The following is a 27,211-nucleotide window of genomic DNA, read 5'->3' as shown; positions in this document are numbered from 1 at the left end:
ACAAGAAAGTACAGCCTAAAACTAATGAGTTGAAAAACTAGTTTTAAAAATAATAAAACTTACTGGACAGGTTTGGAAAATGGTATTATAAAACAAAGAAAACAACTGGCACAGTTTGACCACCTAATTTCTAAGTGCACTTTGTAACGTTCCTTGCAAGCTGCCACTTTTCCCAGGATAATGACAAAAAAGCTTCAGTCAGGTGTCACTGGCTTATGGTGACAGGTTTTTTTGTTTGTTTGTTTGTTCTTTTTTTTATTGCATTGCCAAGAGTAGATTTTAAGAAAAAACACTACAAAGGTTTCAAAAACCCTATTTATTCTCTATCATCAAAAATAGCAACAGGGGGACTTATACAACTTTTCTGTGAGTACCCACCAGTCTATTTTTTTTTTCTTAAAAAAAATAGAAGTTAGTTAAAGAAAAATGATTTGGTTTTTAAAAAATAATGTAAGGAAACACTTAATCAGATAGCCCAAGGAGTCATCAGAAATATGTGTAGCAAGAAAGCGTCATTGTGGCCCTCTCCGGCCTTTGCACGTCTTTTACTAAACTAGGAAGAGGATGTACAGTACCAGTATGTCCCCAACCTGCTTGGATCGAATCGTTTTGTTTTGAAACCCATTATTGCTAAACCAGAGTGTTGTCACTGAGAGCCGAGGAGTCCACTCATAGAGGATAAAATTGAGAGGCTGCTTCGGAGGACTGGATCTCCACCTGGGCCATTTTGAACTGGGTGCACTGCAGCCACTTGCGGAGGGCCACCAGGCCAGCACTGCTCTGACCTGAGCCCGGCAGCGTCCTTAGGCTGTGGTGGTTCACGTGGTTCTGAATGGCCTGGAGGCGAAGCTGGAGGCCCGCAGACAAGTGCTGTTAAGAAAGGACACAATGTTAGCTCCTTCCTGTTGGGGCCCAGGCAACCTCAGAGGATCGGGTCGCTGGGGGCTGCTCTGCAGGCAGGGCCCCGCTCAGCTCCAGGGCTCTCTGGACTAAGAAGGGAAGCTCTCAAATCTGGCAATACTCAGGGTGGGGGACATGGGACAGTCCCACTTCCAGAGTCACAGTGGCCCAACTCCATCCAAATAATGACATGCCCGTCTTGAATGACTCTCTGAAACAGGAAAGCAAAGCTGACAAACCAGTGGCTGGGCTGACACTTGCGCTTGTCTCTAGCAGCTATTCACCACACAGGCCTGGCTTTGTGGTTAGTGCCCGACTCCCTGGCTTCACATCCTGACCCTTGGCTCATCAATCTGGGTCAGGGGTTCCTCCAAGGCAGGGATGGGGGTGGGGGAATAGTAACACTTCCTTCAGGGGCTTCTGTAAAGCCCAAGTGGGTTGCAGAGTGTTAGAGGATATGCCATGGTGGGTGCCCATTACATCTTAACATATTACAATCTCTGTCCTCATGTCAGGGCACATGGAAAGGCCAGGCAGACAGTTCTTCTTCCTTCTCCTAGCTCCTCAGCAAGTCGTGCAGGCCTCTTCAGCTCGTTCTGTGAAGCAGAGGAACAGCGGCTCTGATGCTTCCAGGGGAGTATGGGCCACTCCGCTTTCCACAGGGAAAACTAGTGCCTAGTACGAAAGAAGGTCTCCCACATTGCAGATGCCCTGCACGGCCAGTGGCCACAAATAGTCCTGATGCCACAATCAGGACACAAGGCTGCCAGCACTGTTGACAGCTGCCTGCCCTCTTTCTATGCCTGGCAATTGGTCAGGCTCCCTGTGACCCTCTTCCCTCCCCAACTTGGAGGAGAAATCCAGCAAGAGAGTTGCTGGCCTCCCTCCAGCCTCCATACTCCTAGCACTGTGATGCGGTGGTCTTGGATGGAGTGGGTGGTTGGCTCCGCCAGCTTGCTGCCAAGCCCCAGGAACTACATTTGCTAGCCACGAAGTATGCTTACAATGACAGGACATCACTCCAGGTGAGGCCTGGGATTGGGACATAGATTTGGTCGGGGTCTTCCCCCTCCAGGCTGTGGGACCCTATCTAAGTCCCTCTTCCTTTTGGTCTCATATGTCCTCATATATAAAACGATGGGATAGGTTCCTTGTAGCTCTATTTGGTCACTCACTCAATGTTCTTAACAGAATTTTGCCCATCACAGAACATCAATCTTGGTGGTCAGGAAACACCACTAATGTGCTTGGGACCAGATCCCATGGGTATCCTCTGAGGACAGGACAGATTTGGGGCCTGCATTCTAATCAGGGGACTGAGCCTTGCCCAGACCCAGGGACACACCCTCCACCTGCAACCTCATCAACAGTGAGCAGAGGGACAGAGGCTCCGGCTGTTGTGCTCTACCTGTGGGCTCCCTACCTGGCCCACAGGGTCTCCTGTATTATCAGGCCACTAAGACCAGGAACAGGGTGAATTCCTCTTTCCTCACAGTAAGTGGAGTGTCAACAATTGCTATGAATGTTCTGATGTTTACCGGAGAGAACAGCTTCCAACTGGCCCAGAGGTGACTTACCTTGATGTTCGACTGAATCATTGGCAACCACATAGGTATCAGCTGCACAGAGAGAGACAGAAGCCTCATTATTATTGTTCTCCACTTTCCCACAGAGGCTTCCATGACTGCAAAGGAGCACAGCCCATGCTGGAGCCTTCTATACCGTGTGCGGAAGCAGCCCCCACTGCGCAGCTCTCAGTCCCCAGCAAAATGTCTTTCTCAGGCCAAACCCCACTGAGCCAGTGGCATTTGGAGGTTAATAAGCACCCCGCGAGTGCCTGAGACACACACTTTAGAGCAAATGACTGTCTCTTGAAAGCTACCAAATACAGGAAATTAAATGTGTATTTACTTAATTAAGCCCTCACTTTCTTGAAATAGAATTTCCTCTATGGGCTCTTCAGAACTGAGTCTCTGAGAGGAATGGGGACTCTTCTAGCCTCTAGTCATTAGAAGATACCACTGGGCAGCAGACAGAATCCTCCAGTGATAGAGAAGGCACCCCTGGAGGTGCTGGCTGTGATTTGGAAGGGACAATTCAGCAAGATGGAGCTGGTCATCTGTAAAATGTGGGTGTGCACATAGGCAAGCAGCAAGTCCTTGCGGGGGTGACTAGGCTCTGCTGTCCCTCTGATGTGGCCCTTCCATGGAGCAACAGGAGCCTTGGCCCCACTGCCTCCAGGAGCAGCTTCCCTCTCTTTGCTTTGGTCTCCTGGTCACATTTCAGTCCTTTAAACTATAAGTAAATATTCATGGCCTTGTACAACCAGAAGTCCAGAACAGAATGTGACATTTCCCACAGTGGGTTCCACAGAAACCAACCTGGGTGAGGTTTCAATGACATAGGGGACTATGAGCCAACAAGTTTGGAAGTGCTAGTTTATTTCAGAGCTTCTGAGACCTTTAACAAGCTATACATCATATCATTCCACTCCCTGTTCCTTCCAACCTTCCACTCTAACATAGAGTAGGGTTGCTTTGGATTAAATCATGTGTCCACAAAATTCACGCTGTGCCTTGAATTGGACCATTTTTGGAAATGGAGATGAAGATGTAGTTACTTAAGATGGGGTCATACTAAAGCAGGGTGGACCCCCAATCCATATAGCTGGCATCCTTATGAAGAGGGGAGGCTGGACACAAACACACACAGGTACACTCAGGGAGAATGCCACCTGAAGACGGGGGCAGAGATCCACAAATCAAGGAATGTCAAAGCTCCTCCAGAGGCAGGAGGGAGAGAGGAGCTCAGGAGGGGCCCGCCCTTCCCACACCTCAATCTAGTCATCCGGCCTCCAGCAATGGCAGGAGACCAGGCTCTGCGGTTTTTGTGACAGAGGCCCTAGCAGGTCGATTCAAGGCCCTCCAGGAAGCAAAGAGAAAGTCTGAGCACAGGTCCAAGGTGGGAGTGCACAAGGCAACGAGGGGCAGGACAGACCCACATGGTGCTGGAAGTGAGGTTTACAGGAACATGTTGGGACAAGGAGTTTAGAGAAGCAGAGGCCAGGCCACTAGGAATCAGCCCTCAGATGACCCTGGAGGCCCTGTGAGGGACCTGGAGTTTAATCCAGGTCCCTACAACTTCTGAAGAGGGGTGCCCCCTTCACCATGAGCAGGGACAGCTTCTGGGCATGGAGAGAGATTCTGCCTGCAGAGACACTCCCTTAAAAATAAACTTGCTTGAACTGATAAACTGCATTTCTCCCTGTTTTTGTTTCCAAGGCTAAATCTGGCTGTTATTCTACTTTTAACATTCTGTTAAGATATACAGTTGCTAACTTGCATTGACATTTAGTCCTCAACATTCCTAAACACAGTGTTTACGCTGCAGTCAGCTACCACTCTATCGCTAACATAAACACTGTGTTTAGATAGGGAGCATGGTGTACCAAAAGATGTGACTGGACTAAAACAAAATCACACCCTCTCCATACTTCATTTAGCCTGGAACTCTCATTAAAAAAGAAACAACAAATAAACAAAAAACACCAAACCATGAGATTACAAAGGTTGGTGCCAGGTAAGGTCATGCCCTCTCTGAACAGGACTGCTCAGCTAAACATTCTGAATGGCAAAAAGTAACGAGTCAAACCATCTCCCCACACAACATCTGCATAGCAGAAAGCAAGCCCTGGGGGTCCTCATGTCTATAGACTTTGGCTGACTCTGACTATTTCTTATGGAAGAAGGCCTATATTTCTCAATTCTGGGGAAATACTTGAAATAACCTCCTACTAAAAATCCTGAGAGACTTGGGAAGGGGAGGGGGTGGCCCTGGGTGGACTTTGTCTCCAGTAATGTCACTGGCACTAAGGGTACAGATAATGCAAGCAAGGAGAACAGTGATGTTGGTTCTAAAAGGGTCTTTGTTCTCTTCCTACTGATGTAACATGTGATCATATAATTCTAAAATATGCCTGCAAGGGACTCTCAGGTTTGTGACTTAGAAATCACATGACTGAAGGCATCCATTAAAGCTCATCACTACTGATAGCATTATATAACCCCATAGTCATCCTATTTCAGGAATGCTAATTTGACTTACTGAGTAATGTTCATTTTAGTTCCCTTTTTGCTAGTGGTTTCTACAAAGCTGTCAGTAAGAATTAGATGTAACTTATTTTGGGCCCTGTAATGTTATAATAAAGCTGGTTGAGGTTTTTTTTTTTTTTTTTTCTCTAAAAACAATATCCAGAAAACTGAAGGGCACTGAAAAAATATGCTGTTTCTCACCAAAATAAAAGTGATACCTTTTCTCCTAACTTGATTTATGCTACAGAATAAATTGAAAACTTCCTATTTCATTGGACTGTATTCATTTCACCAGTGCCTGTTCCTGCCCTCAGAATTAAAGATGGTGGTAAAACCATCTCTATCAGCCAAGACCAGACTACCTGAAAGAACTACAAAGTCCAGACAAACTATGTGAAACAGTGATTTTTCAGATACTGAGCATCAGGTAATGCAGGACAGAGAAACAAACAAGGTGAGCCCTAGCTCACTGTCTGGAGAGAGTTTTCCAGGTTGTAACACATCAGGAAGAACCCAGGTGGAGCCCAGTAGTCTTCTTGGGTTAAGATGCAGCTGAGGTTCAGGAGGTCAAGGGTAGATTTGCAGGGTACAAGACTGGAAGGGAGAGATTTGCAGAGAGAGAGAAAGAAAGAGAGAGAGAGGGAGAGAGACACAGACAGATATGCAAAGGGATCCCTTTGAGTCTTCAGCTGAATATTAACCAATGTACACAGGTAAGAAAATGACCCAGTCCCGAAGATAAAATCCATGGTGGTCACATAAGGTCAAGAATAGTTTGTGTTCCTACTAGTCACAGTTGAAAAATCTTGTAATCATATAACACTGTACTCATAAGGACACTGGTAATACAATAGTAGTACTCAGTAATTATTTGTCCAAAAAGTTCTGCTCTTATCCACCTAACAAAACTTAGATGTAATTTAGCTTGTGAGTATTTATTTATTTATTTACATAAATTAAAAAAAAAACCTAGCACCCAATAAAGTCAAATTCACAATGTTAAGAATCCAATAAAAAAATCACCAGGCATAAAAAGCAGCTCTTAGCAAATACAAAACAAAATTGATATAATCTTTGCATTTTATCAGATCATAATGGGATGTAATTAGAAATCATCACATAGACAAACTATATAACAATATAAACTAAATGAACACATGGAAATTAAACAATACACTTTTGAACAATGAGTGGGTTATACAGAAATCAGGGAAGAAATTTTAAAATTCTTAGAATCAAACTATAATAGCAATACAATGTAATCAGAATATTTAGGACACTAAGAAGAAAGTTTATGGCTATGAGTGCATACATAAGAAAATCAGAAAGATGCTAATAATCTAATGAAGCATCATCTCAAGGCCCTAGAAAAACAAGAACAAACCAATTCCAAAAGTTATCAGAAGGAAGGAAATAATTAAGATCAAAGTCAAAATCAACAAAATACAGAATTTAAAAAATGCAAAGAATGAGTGAAGCATTGGCTCTTTGAAAAGATGAACAAGACTGATAAACCCTCAGACAAACTAACCAAAAGAAAAACGTGAGAAGACACAAAATAATAAAATTAGAGGTGAAAAAGGAGATATTAGCATAGATATCACAGGAATCCAGAAGATCATTATGGGCTATTTGGATATGTTGAACAATCTGGAAGAAACCAATATATTTTTATACACATATGATCTGCCAAAACTCTTTTAATAGGCTATAGAAAACCTAAACAAACTAATAACAAGCAATGAGATTGGAACAGTTATAAAAAACCTTCCAACAAAGAACAGCCTGGGACTGAATTCCACCAGACCTTTAAGAAGAATTACTCCCAATGCTCCTCAATTATTCCATGAAATAGAATAGGGTGGAACACTTCCAAATTCATTCTAGGAAGCCAGTATCACCTTGATGCCAAAACCAGACAAGGACACATTAAAAAAAGAAAACTACAGATTAATATCCCTGATGAGCATAAATAAAATATAAGCAAATTATAGTCAACAACATTAAGAAGATTGTACATCATGACCAGGTTGGTTTCACTCTAGGGCTGCAAGAATCATTCAACATACACAAATCAATAAATGTAATTCACCATGTAAATAAAATTAAGGACAAAAATCACATAGTCATTTTAATAAATGCAACAAAATTTAGCACCTATTCATGAAGAAGACACTGAAGAAACTTAGAAAGAATTTACCTCAATATCATAAAGGTTACATATGACAAACTCAAAGCCAACATCATAGTGAATGAGAAAAAACTGAAAGTATTTCCCCTAAAATCTCGAATAAGAAAGGATGTCAACTCTCACCACTCCTATTTAATGTAGTACTTGCAATTTTAGCCAGAACAATTAGGCAAGAGAAGGAAATAAAAGGTACACAAATATGAAAGAAGTCAAAACATCATTGTTTATAGTTGACATGATCCTTTTGTTAGAAGATCCAAAAAACTCCACTGGAAGACTGCTGGAGCTAATAAATAAGTTCAACAAAATGGCAGGATATAGCCAGGAGTGGTGGTGCATACCTATCATCTCAGCAACTCAGGAGGCTGAGGCAGGAGTTTTGCAAGTTCAAGGACAGCCTAGCAACTTAGTAAGACCTTGTCTCAAAACAAAAAAATTTTAAAAGACTGGAGATGTAGCTTAGTGGTAAAGTGCCCCTGGATTCAATTCCCCACTACCAAAAAAAAAAAAAAAAAAAAAGCAGAATACAAAATCAACATACAAAAATCAATAGCTTTCCTCTACTCCATTAATGAATATGCTAAAAAAGAAACCAGGAGCCAGTTGTGGTGGTGCACACTTGTAATCTCAGAAGCTTGGGAGGCTGAGACACGAGGATAGCAAGTTCAAAGCTACCCTCAGCAAAACGTGAGGTGCTAAGCAATTCAGCGAGACCCTGTCTTTAAATAAAATACAAAATAGAGCTTCAGATGTAGCTCAGTTGTTGAGTGCCCCTGAATTCAATACCCAGTACCAAAAAAAAAAAAAATCAGGAAAACAATCCCATTCAATGTAGCCTAAATAAATAAATAGCACACACATACACACCCCTAGGAATAAATCCAACCAAGGAGGTGAAAGACCTCTCAACGAAAATTTTAGAACACTGAGGAAGAAATGGAAGAAGACACTAGAATATGGCAAGACCTCTATGTTCATGGATAGGCAAAAATAATATTGTTAAAATGGCCAAAAAGCATCATGCGAATTACCAAAAGCAATACGCGTATTCAATGCAATCCCTATCAAAATACCAATGGCATTCTTTATATAACTAGAAAAAAATAGTCCTAAAATTCTTTTGGAAGAATAAAAGACCAAGCAGCCAAAGAAATTCTAAGCCAAAAAAAAAAAAAAAAAAAGCAATGCTAGAACCATCACAATACCCAACTTGAAACTATACTACAGAGCTGCAATAACAAAAACTGCATGGAACTGGCATAGAAACAAACCCATACACCAATGGAACAGAATAGAAGACAGAAATAAACCCACACAAATACAGTCATCTGATGCTTGATAAAGATGCCAAAAATATATATTGGAAAAAAGAAAGATTTTTTTAAACAAATGGTGCTGGGAAAATTGATTATCCATATGTAAAAGAATGAGACTAGATACCCATCTCTTATCCTAACACAAAAGCCAATTCAAAATGGATCAAAGACCTAGGAATTAGACCAGAAACTTTGCAACTGCTAGAAGAAAATGTAGGATCAGAACTCCCACACACAGGCAATAACTTCCTCAATTGGACTCTAAAAGTCAGGAAATAACAAATGAGACGGCATAAAATCAAAAATTTTCTGCACCACAAAGGAAATTGAGTGTGAGACAGAACCTACAGATTGGGAGAAAATATACTCAGAATATATAAAGAACTCAAAAAACTTACCACTAAAAAAATAACCTGATCAATAAATAGGCAAAGGCACTAACAGACATTTGTCAAAAGAAATACTAATAGCCAACAAATACACAAAAATGTTCAACATCTTTAGCACTTAGGAAAATGTGAATAAAAACTACACTGAGATTTCAACTCACTTCAATTAGAATGATAGCCAACAAGAATACAAACAAAGCTTAGTGCACATGGCCCAAGTCTATAATCCTAGCTGCTCTTTGGGAGGCTCAGGCAGGAGGATTGCAAGTTCAAAGCCAGCCTCAGCAACTTAGCAAGGCACTAAGCAACTTAGCAAGACTCTGTCTCAAAATAAAAATAAAATGGGCTAGGAATGTGGCTCAGTGGCTAAGTGTCCCTGGGTTCAATCCCCAGTAACAAAAACAACAATAAATGCTAGAGATGTGTGTGTGGGGGACACAATCACACTGCTGGTGGGATTGTAAATTAGTACCACTATGGAAATTAGTATGAAGGTTCCTCAAAAACTGGGAATGGAATCACCATATGACCCCAGCTATACCACTCTTAGGTATTTACCCTAAAGAATAAAAGTCAGTATATTATAATGATAATGCATATCCATATTTATAGCAGCACATTTCACAATAGCCAATCTAGGTGTCTGTCCATGAATAAATGGATAAAGGAAATGTGGCATCAATACAAAATGGAGTTTTATTCAGCAGTAAAGAGGAATAAATTTATGTAATTTTCAGGAAAATGGATAGAACTTGAGAGCATTATGTTAAGTAAAATAAGTAAAACTCAGAAAGTAAAGGATTGTGTTTTTTTCTCATATGTGGAAACTACAGAGAAATAAAGGTCAAAAAAAAAAAAGGTGGGGGAAATCTCATGAAGATAGAAGGGAGACCAGTAGAGTAGTGGAAAGGGACCAAGGAGAGTAAGAGGGGAGAGAAAGAAGAGATTTTGGGAAACAATATTAGCCAAATGACATTGTTTTTGTGTGCTATACATGAATGAGTAACAATGCATCTCACTATTATGGAGAATTATAATGCACCAATAAAAACATGGAAGAAATAAAAGGGGGAAAGAATTAGGAAAATGTGACCCATAAATAAGGGGAAAATCTATCAATATAATATACATTAAAAATGACACAATAAAAATAATTACATAATTAGTACACAAGAACATTAAAACAACTGTTATAACTATTTCCAGTACAATAAAGAAGGAAGAAGAAAAAGACTGAGCATATTGAACGGAGGCACCTAATATTTTAAGAAATGATGGCTGACACTTTTCCAAATCCAATGAAAACAATAAATTCACAGATCTAAGAAGCTCAGCAAACTAACGAACAAGAATCACAAAGAAAACAAGGCACAGCATCGTCAAACAGCTTAACAATAATGGCAAAGAAAATCTTCAAAGCAGTCAAAGAAAAAAGACACATTATATACAGATGAATAAAAGACTGATGGAAATCTTGTTGGAAATAATGTAGGCAAGAAGACAGTAAAGAAACAATATCTGTAAAGTAGTGAAAAAGTAGAAAAACCAAAACACAGTAAATCTAGAATCTCATATCCTGTGAAATTATTTTTCAAAATAAAGGCAAAAGAAAGCCTTTCTGAGAGAAACAATGGGTAAAGTAATTAATCACCAGCAGACGTGTGTAAGAAATGTCAAAGCAAGTCTTTTGGGCAGAAAGAAAGATGATTGGTAAAAGAAGTTTGTAGATATACAAAGGCATGCAGATCACTGAAAAGAGCAAACATAAACATGACAATAATAGAAAATTTAAATAAATATAAACACTTAAAATCTCCTTTTTAAAGATTAAAAAAGTGTTTAAGTTGTAGATGGACACAATACCTTTATTTATTTATTTATTTTTATGTGGTGCTGAGGATCTAACCCAGTGCCTCACATGTGCTAGACAAGCTCTCTATCACTGAGCTACATTCCCAGCCCTAAAATCTCTTTAACAGATAATTGATTGCTTAAAGTAAAAGTAACAACACATTGGTGTGGTCTATAACATATACAGAAGTAAATGAACAAGGACAATAACTCAAAACCAGGAGGTGGGAAATGAAATATATCTTACGGTTCTCTTATAATACAGGAAGTGGTATGATATTACTTGACAGCAGAATGTGGTAAGTTAAAAGTGTATATTCTAAACTAAATTAATGACCCAAACAAAGACAACAAAAGACATATAGCTAGTAAAACTAATAAAACACTTTTAAATAACCTATGGGTCAAAGATGAAGTCAAAATGGAAATTATCTGGAACTGAAGAGAAGTGAAATATTTCAAAATTGGGGGAAAGTAGTTAAAGAAGTACTTAAAAGGAAATTTAGAGCACTAAATATTGCTGTTTGAATAGAAGAAAATTCTCAAGTTAATGTATATAAAAAATTTTATTATAAAATCCTCAATTAATCCAAAAGAAGATAAAAAGAGTAAGACACAAAGAACAGATGGGAAATATAGAAAACAAGTAGTAAGATGGTAAATTTAAACCCAACAATATGACAAAACACAGTAAAAGAAAATGGTCTAAGTACACCAATCAAAAGGTAAGATTGGATTTTTTAAACAAGTGACATCCAACTGCATATTATTCATAAGAAGTACACTTTAAGCTGGGCAGGGTGTACATACCTGAATTCCAGCTACTTAAGAGGCTGAGGTACAAGTATTGCAAATGTAATGCCAGCCTCAGCAATTGCCAAGAGCATCTCAAAATTAAAAAAAAAATTGTTTAAAGGACTGGGAATGAAGCTCAGTGGTAAAGTACCCCTGGGTTCAATCCCTAGTACTGAAGAAATAAGAAAGAAGAAAGAAGGAAGAAGGAAGAAGAAGACAATGACAACAATGACAAACACTTTAAATATTAAGTATAATGACAGATAGGTTCACTCTTTAAATAGTAAATATAAAGAGAGGTTAAAAATAAAAGGATGGGGAAAGATATATCATCCTAAGGGTAAATAAAAGAAAGCTGAACTGTTTTATTAATATCACATAAAATAATGTTTAAAGCAAAAAAATTTACCAAGGCTAAAGAGGAACATTTCATAATTCATTAAAAAAAGTAACAGTCCTAAACATTTGTGCACCTAATAACAGAGTTTCAAATTATATGAAACAAAAACTAGTAGATCTGAAAAGAGAAATAAGCAAATTCACAATTATAAAGATATTTCAATACTCCTTTCTCAATAATCGGTAGCACATATAAACAGACACAGAAGGAAGGACATACAGAAGACTTGAGCATCACTATCTAAGAGTGTGAGCTAATTCATAGGAAATTCCACCCAACCATAGCAGAAGTTGTATCCTCTTCTTAGACATGCAGAGCATTTACTAAGATAGACAGGATTCTGGGATATAAAACAAGTCTCAAGAATTTAAAATGATTCAAACTATATAAAGTATATTCTTAGACTACATTGGATATAAGTAGCAATCTATAACAGAAAAGTCTTGGGAAATACCCAAACATTTGGAAACTAAATAATATATGTCCTAATAATCAATAGTCACCAAAAGAAAGCAAAAGAGAAGTCAGAAAATAAATTCTGAACCAAATGAAAATGTTATTCTCAAAAACATACCAAATTGTGGTTGCAGCCAAGCCAGCACTGTCAGGGAAATTTACAGCACTAATCGTTTTTTGTTAGAAAAGAAAAATGTCTGAAATTAATGAGTTCCATTTCTCCGGAAGAAGCCAGAAAAATAGGTCAAATTTAAATTTATTAGAAAGAAGAAAATAATAAAGAATAGAAATCAATTAAACAGAAAACAGAGAAAATCAATGAAAACCAACTGGAATAGTTGTTTTAAACTATCAGATATCTCTTTATCTTCCAATTTTATTTGTTTTGTTTGTTTTTGGCTGGTTTCTTCAGTGCTGGGGATGGAACCTAAGGACTTGTACATGTGAAGCACACACTCCACATGCTCTCGGCCCTAGTTGGGCTTTAAATTTTTTACATCACTCAAATTGATAATATCTGATCAGACAGATGAGGGGAAAAAATAAAGTCATATATTGCCAATATCTGGAATTAAAGAAATGACATAACAATTGACCCTATAAATTTAAAAATTAAAATAGACATATTATGAACAATTTCATTCCAATTGACTACTTTGATGAAATGAACAAATTCCCTGGAAGACACATACTATCAAAGCTCACTCAAAAACAGATTCTTGTATAGCCCTATATCTACTTTAAAAATTTAATCTATAAGTCAAAATCGTTTGCAAAGAAAATTCTAAGTGGCTCCGCAGGAAATTCTACCAAATATATGGGAGAAATACTATCAATTCTACACAATTGTTTTCAGAAAACAGAAGAAGAATATTTCCCAATTCATTCTATAAGACCTGATATAAAAACTAAATAAATTACAGTCCAATATTCCTCATGAATATCTGTGGAAAAATTCATTTAAAAAAAACTAGCAAATTGAATCCAGTAAGATATAAAAAGGATAATATATCATGATCAAGTAGAGTTTGTCTTAGGAATACAGGATGTTTTAATATTTAAAAGTCAATCAATGAAACTCACCATTTTAACAGTTAATAGATATAATACCTATGATAATTTCAATGGGTGTAGAAAAACATTTGATAAATCCAACACCCTTTCCTAGAAAAATTGCTAGTAAAGTAGAAATAAAAGAGAACCCTATTTAATCTAATAAAGGTTATCTATGAAAAACTATCAGCTAACATTTATTTAATAATGAGTAATGAAATACCAGATGTTCTCTTCATAGGATCAGGAACAAGGAAAATTTTACTGTTCTCACTACTTGTATTCAACTTGTACTGAGGGATCTAGTCAGGGTAATCAAATGAGGGAAAAAAATGAAAAGTACAAATATTGAAAAAAAGACCAAAAAAATGACCTTTTCTATGCATGACATGATCATCTACATAGAAAATCTCATGAAGGTGACATAAAATCAACTAATAAATGAGTTTAATAAGTTTCAGAGTAGAGGATCAATTAAAAAAAAAAGCAGTTGTATTCCTAAATACTACCAATGGACAATTAGACATTTAAGTGAACCCAGTGGCTTGGGAGGCTGAGGCAGAAGGATTGCAAGTTCAAAGTCAGCCTCAACAACTCAGCAAGGCCCTAAGCAACTTCATGAGACCCTGTCTCAAATCAAAAATAAAAGGGTTGGGGATATGGCTTAGTGGTTAAGCACCCCTGGGTTCAATCCCTGGTAACAAAAGGAGGAGGAGGAGGGGGAGGAGGAGGAGGAGGAAGAGGAGGGGGGGGGAAGAAATTGAAGTCCCCAAAACCGCATATAATAGAATAAAAATATGATATGGATACATTTCACAGAAGTAAGCTAGGCCTGCATATGAAAAACAACAAAAAATTTCTGAGAAAAAAAGGAGACACGTATAAATGGAAATATATAGTGCATTCATGGATCAGAAGACTCAATATTGTTAAGATCGCAGTTTTTTTCAGTCTAATCTAAAGACTCATGCCATCCTAACCAAATTCTCAGTAGTCTTTTTGTAAAAGATTAACAAACTGATTTTTAAATTTATCTAGAAATGGAAAGAACCTACAAAAGCCAAAACAACTTTGAAAAAGATTAATAAATTCAGAAGACTAACACTACTTCATTTCAAAGCATATTATAATGTTATAGTGATCTAGACTGTGTAGCATAAAGACAAAGAAATCAATGGATCAATATTGGAAATTCAGAAATAGAACAATACAAATATGGTCAACTGCTTTATAACAAAATTGCAAAGACAAATCAAAGGGGAAAAAAATGTATTTCTAACGATGATTCTGGAATACTTGCATACTATATGCATAAAAAGTACCTCAATCTTACCTTATACCATACATAAAAGTTAATTCAAAATGGAATTTTGTTAATGATACTTCATCAAAATAAAAAAACTTCTACTGTTCACAAGATACTTTCAAGACAAACCACATTGAAAATCTTTGCAGATCATATGTCTGATAAAAGATTTGTATTTCAACATTCAATAATAGGGAAAAAAACTTAACCCCATAAAAACTGGGCAAATAATTAACAGATACTTCACAAAGCAGTTATATGGACAGCAAATAAGCAAATAAAAAGATGCTTAACAATATTTCAATAGTGAGATACCAGTACACAGCTCTAATACTAAAGACTGACTCTATCAAATGCTGATTAACAAAAATGTACAGGGAATGGAATGCTCATATACTGGGAGTGTGAACACAACAGGGCACAAACACTCTGGAAAATGGTTGGCCAATTTCTTAAAAAGTTAAACATATACCAACATACAGCCCAGAAATTTCATTTCATTTCTAGGTATTTGCCCAACATACATGAAAGCATATATGAACACAAGAACTTAATATGTAAACATTCATAGAAGTTTTATTGGAAACACATCAGATGTCTGTTAACTGAAGAATGGATAAACAAAATTTATCTTTAACCGTACAAGGAATAATACTAAGAAATAAAAAGTAACGGCCAGGGAAGGGTTTCAAGATGATAGAATAGGGGCTGGGGTTGTGGCTCAGCAGCAGAGTTCTCGCCTAGCACGTGCAAAGTGCTGGGTTGGAACCTCAGCAACACCTAAAAACTAAATAAGTAAATCTAATATAAAGACTAAATAAGTAAATCTAATCTAAAGACTCACTTAGTATTATGTCCAACTAAACTAAAAAAATTATGTCCAACTACAACTAAAAAATATATTTAAAAAAAGATGGTGGAATAGAAGAGGTCACTTTCCAGCTGTTCTGTGGCATGAAACCAAGAAAGCAGACAGGAAGCTTCTCATCAAGAAACCTTCAGGGATACTCTAAGTCCACAAGGTAGAAAGAAACTCTACTGCCTCAGAGCCATACTGTTAGATGCGTAGACACACAAACAATATGAAAAAGCAAGGGAACAAATCACCCCAAACAAACCAAGATACTCTAGTAACAGAATCCATCAACACCACAGTGGAAGAAAAGTCAGAGAAAGAGTTTAGAATTATCACTAAACTGGAAAGTAAAGGATGCTTTAAGGAGTGAAATCAGATAGAAAATACAGGAAGTAAAAGAATACTTCAATAAAGAGAGATTTGGGGAAAAAAATAAGCAGAAATCCTCAAAATGAAGGAATCAATAAACCAAATAAAAAATCCAATTGAAAACATCACCAACAGACTAGATCACTTGGAAGACAGAGTTTCAGATGATGAAGACAAAATATACAATCTTTAAAATAAAGTTGACCATGGAGAAAAGATGTTAAGAGACCATGATCAGAACTTACAAGAAATATGGGATAAACTGAAAAGACCAAATTTAAGATTTACTGGTATAGATGAAGGCTCAGAGATACAAATGAAAGGAATGAGCAATCTTTTCAATGAAATAATATCAGAAAAATTCCCAATCCTAAAGAATAAAATGGAGCTGGGGCATGGTGCTGCATGCCTGTAATCCCAGCAGCTTGGGAGGCTGAGGCAGGATAATCTCAAGTTCAAAGCCAGCCTCAGCAATGGCAAGGTGCAAAGCAACTCAGTGAGACCCTGTCACAAAATAGGGCTGGTCAGTGGTTGAATGCCCTTGAGTTCAATCCCTGGTACCCTCCCCCAAAAAAAAGAATGAATGGAAAATCAAATTCAGGAGGCTTACAGGATGCCAAATATACAAAATTACAACAGACCCACACCAAGGTACACTATAATAAAAATGCCTTACAGAATAAGGATAGAATTTTAAAGGATGCCAGAGAAAAATGACAAGTAACATTGAGAGGGAAAGCAATCTGGATCTTAGCTGATCTCTCAACCCACACCCTCAAAGCTAGAAGGTCTTGGAATAATGCATACCAAGCTCTGAAAGAAAATGGAAATTAGCCAAGAATACTCTACCCAGCAAAATTAAGCTTCAGAATTGATGATGAAATAAAAGCTTTCCATGCTAAATAAAAGTTAAAAGAATTCACAATTAGCCTGTACTACAAAAAATATAACCAATAAGATATTACATGAAGAAGAAATGAAAAATGAAAGTGAAAACCAGGAAAGGAAGAAACTACACTAAAAGAACAGCGAATCAATGGAGAAACTAATTCAAATTAAAAACCAGAAATAAGTCAAAAATGACAGGGAATAAAAATCATATCTCATTAATAATAACATTGAATATAAATGATCTAAACTCATCAATCAAAAGACATAGACTGGCAGATTAGATTAAAAACAAGACCAAACAATATCCTTTCTTCAAGAGGCTCACTTCACAGGCAAAGACATGCAGAGACTGAAGGTAAAAGGATGGGAAACAACATATCATTCACTGCTTAAGGGAATTATGCATCAACAAGACATAACAATCATAAGTATTTATGGAGCATCTATGTATATCAGACAAACCCTTCTCAATTTCAAGAAGTAAACAGACCACAACACCCTAATACTGGATGATATTAACAACCTCTCTCACCACTAATTCAAATTAAATATCACTGGATAGATATTCCAGACAAAAACTAAATAAAGAAGCTATAGAACTAAGAAATACAATTAATAATTTAGACTTAACAGACATATATAGAATATTTCGTCCATCAATGAGTGAATATACTTTCTTCTCAGCAGCATATGGATCCTTCTCTAAAGTAGACCATATCATAGGCCATAAAACAACTCTTGGAGAATATAATAAAATAGAGATAATACCTTGCATCCTATCAGATCATAATGGAATGAAATTACAAATCAACAATAGAATAAAAAATAAAAGCTACTCTAACACCTGGAGAATAAATAATACACTACTGAATGACGACTAGATAGCAGAAGAAATCAGGGATGAAATAAAAAAAAGTACTTAGAGGTAAATGAGAATAGCAATACAACATATCAAAATCTCTGGGACACTATGAAGGCAGTGCTAAGAGGAAAGTTCATTGCATTGCACTCATTCATTACAAGAATAGAAAGTCAGCAAATAAATAGCCTAACTTTACATCTCAAAACACTAGGGAAAGAAGAACAAATCAATACCCAAAGCAGTAAAGACAGAAAATAACTAAAATCAAAGCTCAAATCAATGAAACTGAAACAAAAGAAACAATCAAAAAATCAACAAAAGAAAAAGTTGAAAAAATAATCAATAAAATTGATAAACCCTTAGCCAAGCTAACAAAGAAAAATAGAGAGAAAACTCAAATTACTAAAATTTGCAATGAAAAAGGAAATATCACAATGGACACTACTGAAATACAGACGATAATCAGAACCTATTTTGAAAATTTATACTCTAATAAAATAGAAAATCTTGAAGACATCAGCAAATTTCTAGAGACATATGACCTAAACAAATTGAATCAGAAGGACATAGAAAATTTAAACAGATGAATTTCAAGAAATGAAACTGAAGATACTTTCTTCTCAGCAGCATATGGATCCTTCTCTAAAGTAGACCATATCATAGGCCACAAAACAACTTCATTATTCAATGAAATAGAAAAGAAGGGAACACTTCCAAATTCATTCTATGAAGCTAGTATTACCCTGACACCAAAACTGGACAAAGACATATCAAGGAAAGAAAATTTCAGAACAATATCCCTGACAAACATAGATGCAAAAATTCTCAATAAAATTCTGGCAAATGGCATAGGAAAATATATTAAAAAGATAGTGTACCATGATCAAGTGGGGTTCGTCCCAGAGATGAAAGTTGGTTCAACATATGGAAATCAATAAACATAATTCATCACATCAATAGACTAAAAGACAAAAACCACATGATTATCTCAGTAGATGCAGAAAAAGCATTTGACAAAATACAGCATCTATTCATGTTCAAAACACTGGAAAAACTTGAGATAGTAAGAACATACCTCAACATTGTAAAAGCTATCTATGGTAATCCCTAGGCCAACATCATTCTAAATGGAGAAAATTTTAAAACATTCCCCCTAAAAACAGGATTACAACAGGGATGCCCTCTTTCCCCACAGATTTCAACAGTTACGGAATCTCTAGCCAGAGCAATTAGACAGAAGAAATAAATTAAAGAGATATGAATAGGAAAAGAAGAACTCAAAACCATCCTTATTTGCTGATGCATGATTCTATATTTATAAAACCCAAAAAACTCCACCAGAAAACTTCTAGAACTCATAAATGAATTCAGCAAAGTAGCAGGATATAAAATTAACACCAATAAATCAATTGTATTCCTATATATTAGTGATGAATCAATTGAAAGAGAAATTAGGAAAAATATCCCATTCACAATAGCCTCAAGGAAAAATAAAATATTTGGGAATCAATCTAACAAAAGAGATGAAAGACCTCTACAATGAAAACCACATAACACTAAAGAAAGAAATAGAAAATTGAAAGATCTACCATTTTCTTGGATAGGCAGAATTAATATTATCAAAATGGCCATACTACCAAAAGTGCATTACAAATTTAATGCAATTCTTATTAAGGTTCCAGTGATGTTATTCATAAAAACAGAAAAAGCAGTCATAAAATTCACAATAGCTAAGCTACGGAACCAACCTAGGTGCCTTTCAAAAGATGAATGGATAAAGAAAAATGTGGTGCATGTACACAATGGAAAATTACTCAGCCATAAAGAAGATTAAAATTATGGCATTTGCTGGTAAATGGATGGAACTGGAGACTATCATGGTAAATGAAATAGGCCAATACCTAAAAACCAAAGGCCGAATATTCTCTCTGATATGCTGATGCTGACTCAAAATAGACCAGGAAAGGGAGGAGGGAGAAGTAGAAGTTCACCAGATTGGACGGGTGGGGGGGTAATAAAGGGGAAAGAATGGGGGATGGGAATGGTAAAGACAATACAATGAATCAGAATAACTTTCCTATGTTCATATATAAATACAAGATCTGTGTAACTCCACATCATTTACAACCATAAGAATGGGAAATTATACTCCATGTAATATGATATTTCAAAATACATTCTACTGTCATGTATAATGAAAAAGGACAAATAAAAAAATTCTTTAAAAAAGTAATGGCCTATTCATACATGGAAAGACATGGATTAATTGCAATGTGATCATTATGAGAAAAAGAAAGCAGAAAGTATAGAATGAAACTATTTATAGAAAACTAACCTATGTGACAGAAAGCAGAATAGTAGCTGCCTGGGGACAGGAAGTGGTAAATAGAGGGACTATAAATTAGTAAAAGAAAACTTTGTTGGGGGTAAAAAAAATCTTGATTGTAGTGATGGGTTCATGAGAGTAACATATGTCAAGACTTAACAAAATGCACCATTTAAATACATGCAATTTGCCATATATAAATTATTACACTTCAGTAAAAAATAATACCAGGTAGAAGCATCCAATTGTCAGTCACATCATTTCTGTCACAGTATTGACTTGTGCTATATTGAGCTAGATAAAACATATCTCTATACCATTTGAACCAATGACCTTGCACAGTTCTGGTAACAGTTAAGTTTTCCCTGAAAAAAGGCTGCTTTTCTTCATCACAGTGTGAGTTAACATGAAAAGTGTCTTGAACCAAGAATGAAATTAATCATGAAGTGAAATAGCAAGTCCTAAGGTTCCAAAATGATACACTCCGGCAAGTGGAAAAGGTAAGAGAAGAGGAAAAAAGAATGACCGGTAAAACAAAGAGGCAGAATGATGGAAAGGACAAGATAAAGGGGGAGCTAGCAAGACAAAGGGAGTGAGAACCGAGTTCTACTTTACTTTTTAATTGTGCACCACACTAGTCTGTTCCTAATGTCCCTGGGAAGAAGACATATGCTTGAATTATTACATGCTGTATACTGACTTAATATAATATTTAAAATAAAAATTCATTTATCTTAGAGAAAAGCACCAGATAGCAGGTCAACAATTACAGACTATTTTCCTTGATTTTCCAGATATCTGTCACAAAATGAAGTACCACCAACTGATTTATACTACAATAGGGTCATTTTCAGATCAGTGTTCCGCAGTAATATTTTCATTCCTGTGCCACATGCAGTCATGGTCTGACACGGAAGAGTTGGTCACAGTGGTAGAACAAAAGCAAAAATAACAAGAACCATCTGGTAAAAGGTTGTTGAAGAAGCCTAAATCCTCCACTCCCAACTCTAAATGTTAAAACTAAATCCACTTTATTTTCTCCTTTGGAACATACATTTGAAATAAATCCACATTGGTTTTTGGCGATATAAAATGGTGTATAAGAAAATTGTAAGATTGTCCTACCTTGACAAAAATGGTTGAATTGCATTCTTGCAATGCCTCCATTAAACTAATCACATGGAGACACACCATTTCTACCATCTGAAACAACAAACATGAAAGTCAATTCCACTCCCAGTGATATACCGACTTAATATAATGAACTAGTCTACAGTCACAGGCGCCTAATGCCCCTGTGCCCAGGAAGGCTTTCTGCATAATGGCCACAGGGAACCACAGAGAGTGGTGTTCATTCACCTCTAAAACTCAAACAGGAAATGGAATTTAAAAACCCTCCAGAGGTCCTGGAATTGTCGTTCCTTTATCACCTAACTGAAGGTTGTGGAGGGCACTCAGGCATTGACCTCACTAATCTGCACAGCCTAGGACTCACACCAGAGGACAAAGATTGGGTCATTTCCTCCACCTTGATCCTGTCTTCCTTGTTTCCCACAGGGAATGGCTGCTTAACTTACTGCAGATATGCCTCTGAGGCTTTGTTCTCTACTGAACAAGGGAGCCATGAAATACGACAGTTCCAAAGTACAATGGAGATGAGATCCCTCATCGGAAATGCCTGAAGCTGGATTTTTAATACTCCTGAAGGATTTTACCAGATAGGCTTATATTGTCCGACAAGATTTTCAGAATAAAATTAATTTAAATTCATTTGAAACATCATTTGTAAAAAATTCACTGGCAACACATAACATTTGGTATCAAAAAAGTAATGACAGCAGAAGGAGAGTTTTAATACCTAGATTAAAGTGTAAGATTCCAATTTCACTGTTTTCCTGGGGGGGGCTCTGGGGGGCAGGTACCAGGGATTGTACTCAGGGGTGCTCGACCATGAGCCACCACCCCAGCTCTATTTTGTATTTTATTTAGAGACAGGGTCTCACTGAGTTGCTCAGTGCCTCGCTTTTGCTGAGGCTGGCTTTGAACTCGCCATACTCCTGCCTCAGCCTCTAATTTCAGTGTTTTATTTAAAATAACATAGTAGAATGCTTAATGTCCAGTTTCTCTTCTAATCCTAGAATCTGTGATCCAATGAATTGGAGCTGTTAGAACTGTTTATAAACCCTAAAATTTTCAAATAATGTTCTTTACATTCAACTAAAACCTCTCCCTCTATAAAATTGCAACATGTGCTTCTCCAAAACAAAGAAAGGGCTTAACTGAAGAAAATGTTTAATTCCCTTTCTAACTAGAGCTAAAAGAAAATATTTTCTGGATTAATATTCAATCAACTAAAACATCATGTCCCAAATGCCTTTGGTGCACAGGGCAGTATGGTTTCGTGCACACTGGAATCATCAGATGGTTGCTCCGGGTCCCCCACTCCTTGTCCACTGGTGGTGCCCCTGTAAGCAAGACACTGGCTGCCGTCCTCCTGACTGAGCACCCTCCTCTGGCATAGCAACTGGAACCCAAAGACTCCTTGTAAATTCCTCCCATGCCCTCCAACTGACTCAGTGAGGACCAGCCTTATCAATGACGTGTGCTTAGGCTAAGAATCCTCCAGATATTTCCCATGCAGTCTGGAGCAGCCCCTTTCTAAGGTGAGCCATAAACAGTAAAATGGATTTGAAATCTGGGGAACAGTTTAAAAATCACTTCTAAGGCAACCCAAAAAGGTAAGGCTCTTTTGGGCTGACTAGAATGAACTCCTGGGGTCAGTTCACTCTTAAAAAGATGACCTAACTGGCTCAGATTTTCCCAAATTGCTTTGGAATCCAAAAATTATTTGAATCTCCCTTCTAACCGTCTGACTTCATAGAACAATAAAACCTTAAAGGTCGAAATTTCATATAAAGTTTATTTGGCATTAGGCAGGAAAAATAAAAATTGTTTGCTTTTTACTTGCTTTGGGTTTCTAAATACTTACAGTCTATAATATGATATTTTGATACATATATATAATGTAGAATGACTAAGTGAAGATATTTAACATATGCATTACTTGTATGCTTATTTTTGGATGAGAACACTTAAAATATACCTCTTAGCAATTTTCAAGTGTCACCATGAAGTACAACAGATCTCTTGACTACCATTTGTGTTGTTTTCAACCAAATTCTTATGCAAGTAGAATGTCCATCTTATAACAAAATAAATCCCTGATGTATTTACACAATCTGACCACTGAGATCTGTAAAAGAACAGGTGTCAGAAGGGACTGAGTGTGGTCTAGACATTATGAGACTGTACCCCAGAGGGGAGTCTTCTCTGAGAACTCACCACTTTGTTATGGGCCATTAGCTGGAGGATGCTGGGTGTCACCCTACTCCAAAACTCCAGTGCTGTCAGTATTGCCGTGAAGCTGAATTCGTTCTGATTTTGCACGTTCGTAGCTACGGCACTTTGTTCGCAGTATACCGTCCAGAGCTGAGCAAAGATGAATGCGTGGAAGAGGGAGCACATGTGGAGCACGGAGGTCTGGAGAGGAGAAGACAGGGCGCTGCTGCGGGCCCCTAGCGGCCTTGCCAGGGAGCACAGCCCATGCACACAGGAGTTTTCTCAGTTACAAACTCGTGACTCATCACCTTAGAACAGTCTGCTCTTCCTTGTAGATGCGAGTGTGCTCAGAGAACAAAGCCTCTTTTCCAAGAGAGGGCATCGTCATTAGCAGAACAAATCTACTCACCCCCCTTGCTCTTTAATGAAACTGACATTCCTATCCATAAACCATATCAGGAAGAATAATCATTCTACTGTTTTAGGATGTTTCCTCATCTGTAAAGTGGGAATAACTGTAGCCTGTTCCAAGAAGTGGAGTTAGGAGCAAACAAGGTGATACAGAACACACTTCCCAGCTCTTAATAATTACACTTGTAGCAGCAGCAGCAGCAGTAAGGGTTTTCCTTCCTCGCTGGTAAGGATTCATTGAGTAAGTACCTACAGTACAAAAGACTTTCCAAAGATCACTTCTATCGCTCTCAAATTATCCCCTCAATCTACTCTACAGCTGCAACACAGGAGCTCAGAAAGGTTAAGTAACATACTCAAGCTCACAAAATTATAAGTACCTTGGTTAGGAATCAAACACAGATTTGGATTGAAATAGAAGAAACTGATTGATTGCTTGATTTCTTTTGGCAACCATAGATGGGTGGGTGCTCCATTTTATCAGCTTGTCCTGGCCCAAAGCCCAACTGCCCCAAACCCACTGGGACCTCCCTGGACTCATCTGAGCTCTGGAAAAGGACTTTGCCATTGTAGCTTGTTAGGAGTGTCTGGTTTGCACAAGCAGAGTCAGGATCAGTAGCTTACTTTATCCCCTTAAGTACATCACCTGTCTCTATGATTTACAAAGTTTCTCTGTGCAGGTGATTCCAGGGTGTGCTTTAGGGAGCTTCCACTAGCCTTCTTATTTTCATGTTGCATTTTCATGGACCCCTAGAGATTTTAATTGGAAAGAGTGCATGAAGAATTAGAGTATAAGTTTTTCTCCTCCTCAGTCTTGTTTGGAAAACTGATCACAGAATTTTTATTATATTTCTAGCCTGGGAAGCCAACTCTTGCCTGCCTCCATAATTTATCTTCATAAAAGTAAGCCAGAAAACAATTTAGGGGGAAAAAAGACAGTCTGGGAATTTAAACAACTTTAAATAAGGCATTAGTACAAAGTTGCTTTTCTAATATCCACAGGAGGGCAAGTGACAAGATGCATTTACTTCTGAGAAGAAACATAATTGGCTGATAAGGGTTTCCATTAGCAATTTCGATGCACATGGTCCTAATCTTGCAGAAATCACTTACCTTTGATTGCTCTGGAAATCCAATCAGGATAACAATAAGATGGTCTGCAATATGGGAACCTGCATCCAGAGGTATGGGAAGGCAGGGAGAGGAGGCGTTCGGACACACTGCATTATGAGTGAGGGAACCCAGAAGCAGCCACGACAGCAGACGGATGTGGGAGACACACTCAATGAATTCTTTAGGTCTGTTAGAGAAGAAGGATGTGTTAAAGATGAGTTTATGTTTTCTGTTTTGTTGGATGCACATGAATGTTTATTGAAGGAAGAGATTAAAAATGAGGTCTTGCCAGCAATTACATAAAATATGACACCAAGGCGCTAGAGTATCAATCAAATGATGCATTTGTTTTCTTGTTTTTCACTCTAATCCTGAAGCTTAGCTTCTTGAGCAAAGAACCGCCACTGGTGGCAGAGGATTAAGTATCATTCCTCTGTGGCCTGACTGCCTCTGACCTGCTTCTTTTGAACCCTTTCCTTTCTTCTCATCAGAAAGTTCTTCTCTGACATTCTCACTAGAGGGAGGGAACAGAGGAGCAGACATATACCTGGCTGCACAGTTTTCTGCACACAATTTTCTCCTCCTGCTCTCTTCACCACCCCCATCCTTTCCTCCACAGGAAGGCGGACCATGCAAAACAGCAGGCTCAAGTCTGCTCTGAGTTCCCAGGGAAACCTGCCTCTCCTCCAGCCCCCCTAGAGGCAGGAGCAGGGGCTTGCACCTCCTTGCACTATTTCATCCCTGCTGACATTTGGTTCCAGCTATAAACTAAGCTACTTAAGAGCACAGGCCATGCGAGTGCTGGAAATGTACCTATGGAATTATTTCACTAGTTGAAACTGAGCTAAAGTGACAGCTCTGTTTTAAGTTTTCATCCTCCATGAGGATGATGGAGGTTTTCATATGTACAAGGGCAAGTTTCTTTTACTGGCAGCATCCCACAAGGTGCCCAAGGTCAGCAAGTAGGTATGGGGTGGAACCCTGATTTCCATCTTCCTAACCAATCGTACTTGACTCTCATGACTCTTCAGTGCATGGCAAGCTCTGGATGAGTCCCAGGAGCCTCAGGGGCATCTCTGGTCTTGTCTTCCCTCATCCCTAGAATAACAAGGGTCTCACCCTTGCTGCATGGCAGAAGGAGGGTGGTAGAGCCAAGGCAGATAGCGGATCACGGCTTTGTTATCTCTGTGGTTGCCCCGGGAGATTTCCATAGCAGCAATCTGAGCCAGACCCACTTTGAGGTGTCCGCCAAATGTATCTTCATGCAGAGGCTGGGAGCACGTCTTCATGTGGCTCTGCAAAACCAAATGATATTTTGTGACTTTGGCAGACAGTGGAGACATGCCAGGCACTCTTCAAACACCAGGTAGTCCCTTCCCCTCCCATCACCACCTCAAGCCCACAACCTGATTAAACTAGAGTGGTTTCACATCGTTTTTAGGACCAAGTAGGGAATCATTCCTCAGCAGGATCCGTACAGCCAGAATGTCTGATTCCTGCAGCCTCCACATCTCGCCTCCATCCATCCCAGCTCTGGCTGCACTGGCTCTGCTGTTCCTCTGCCTGAAATACTGTCCCTGCCCTTTTCACCCATTTGTTCAGATTTTAGCTCAAGAGTTACTTCCCCTAGGAAGCCTTCCCTGAGTTCCTTGGCTGGTCCATGCCACTGTCTATTCCTTCTTTATACCAATTGTGAGTCATAATTTCACTTTGTTTTTTTGTGAAATGTTCATTAAATTCAGCTTTCTAGTAGACTATAAGTTAAGTGGGGGCAGCAATATGTCTGCTTTGGCTCACTACTGTAGCCCCAATGCTAGAACAGAGCTAGACACATTATAGGTGCTCAATACATATTTCTTAATTAATTTTGAAAGCTTTATGCTTAGTGTGGCTTAATGGGAAAATACAGTGAATTGGGACTTGAGACCCACTCCTGTCTTAACTAGCTACACGGCCTGAGAGAAACCACTTGCCACTTGACCTTTCTGATCTGTTTCCTAATATGCAAGGTCAGACGGTTGGATTATGTCTACAGTTTCCAACCTTTTAAACATCATGGATCTTTTTTTTTTTTTTGGTGTGTGTGTGTGTGTGTCTGTGTGGTACTGGGGATTGAACCTAGTGCATGCAAGGCAAGCACTCTACCAGCTGAGCTATATCCCCAGCCTATGTTTCTTTCTTAATATTTTTTGAAAATGTCTGCAAAACAATCTCAAAATGCTTGAGTAATAACCATTTCCTCTTCTTTATGCATCAATGTCATTTAAGTGTGGGCACCTATATTCAGTAATTAGTA

General features: G+C 38.0%; 1 protein-coding gene across 16 annotated transcripts in view; it reads right to left on the bottom strand.

Annotated features, from left to right (window-relative positions):
* Positions 1 to 203: 203 nt before the first annotated feature.
* Positions 204 to 27,211, bottom strand: part of Unc79 (unc-79 homolog, NALCN channel complex subunit) — a 258,968-nt gene continuing 231,960 nt past the window's right edge. For all 16 annotated transcript variants that reach the window (XM_015495035.2, XM_048799242.1, XM_048799233.1 and 13 more), the window contains 6 exons: positions 26,035 to 26,210; positions 24,916 to 25,102; positions 23,395 to 23,592; positions 21,178 to 21,255; positions 2,478 to 2,519; positions 204 to 870 (listed from right to left, as the gene is read on the bottom strand). In XM_015495035.2, the coding sequence (XP_015350521.1) occupies positions 670 to 870; positions 2,478 to 2,519; positions 21,178 to 21,255; positions 23,395 to 23,592; positions 24,916 to 25,102; positions 26,035 to 26,210 (882 nt within the window). In that variant the 3' untranslated portion in view covers positions 204 to 669. The remainder of the gene's footprint in view (positions 871 to 2,477; positions 2,520 to 21,177; positions 21,256 to 23,394; positions 23,593 to 24,915; positions 25,103 to 26,034; positions 26,211 to 27,211) is intronic.

The sequence above is a fragment of the Marmota marmota genome, unplaced genomic scaffold (assembly GCF_001458135.2).
Source record: "Marmota marmota marmota unplaced genomic scaffold, marMar, whole genome shotgun sequence".
NCBI lineage: Eukaryota > Metazoa > Chordata > Mammalia > Rodentia > Sciuridae > Marmota > Marmota marmota.
Note: the sequence above shows the minus strand (reverse complement) of the source record. Positions and strands in the feature narration are given on the sequence as shown.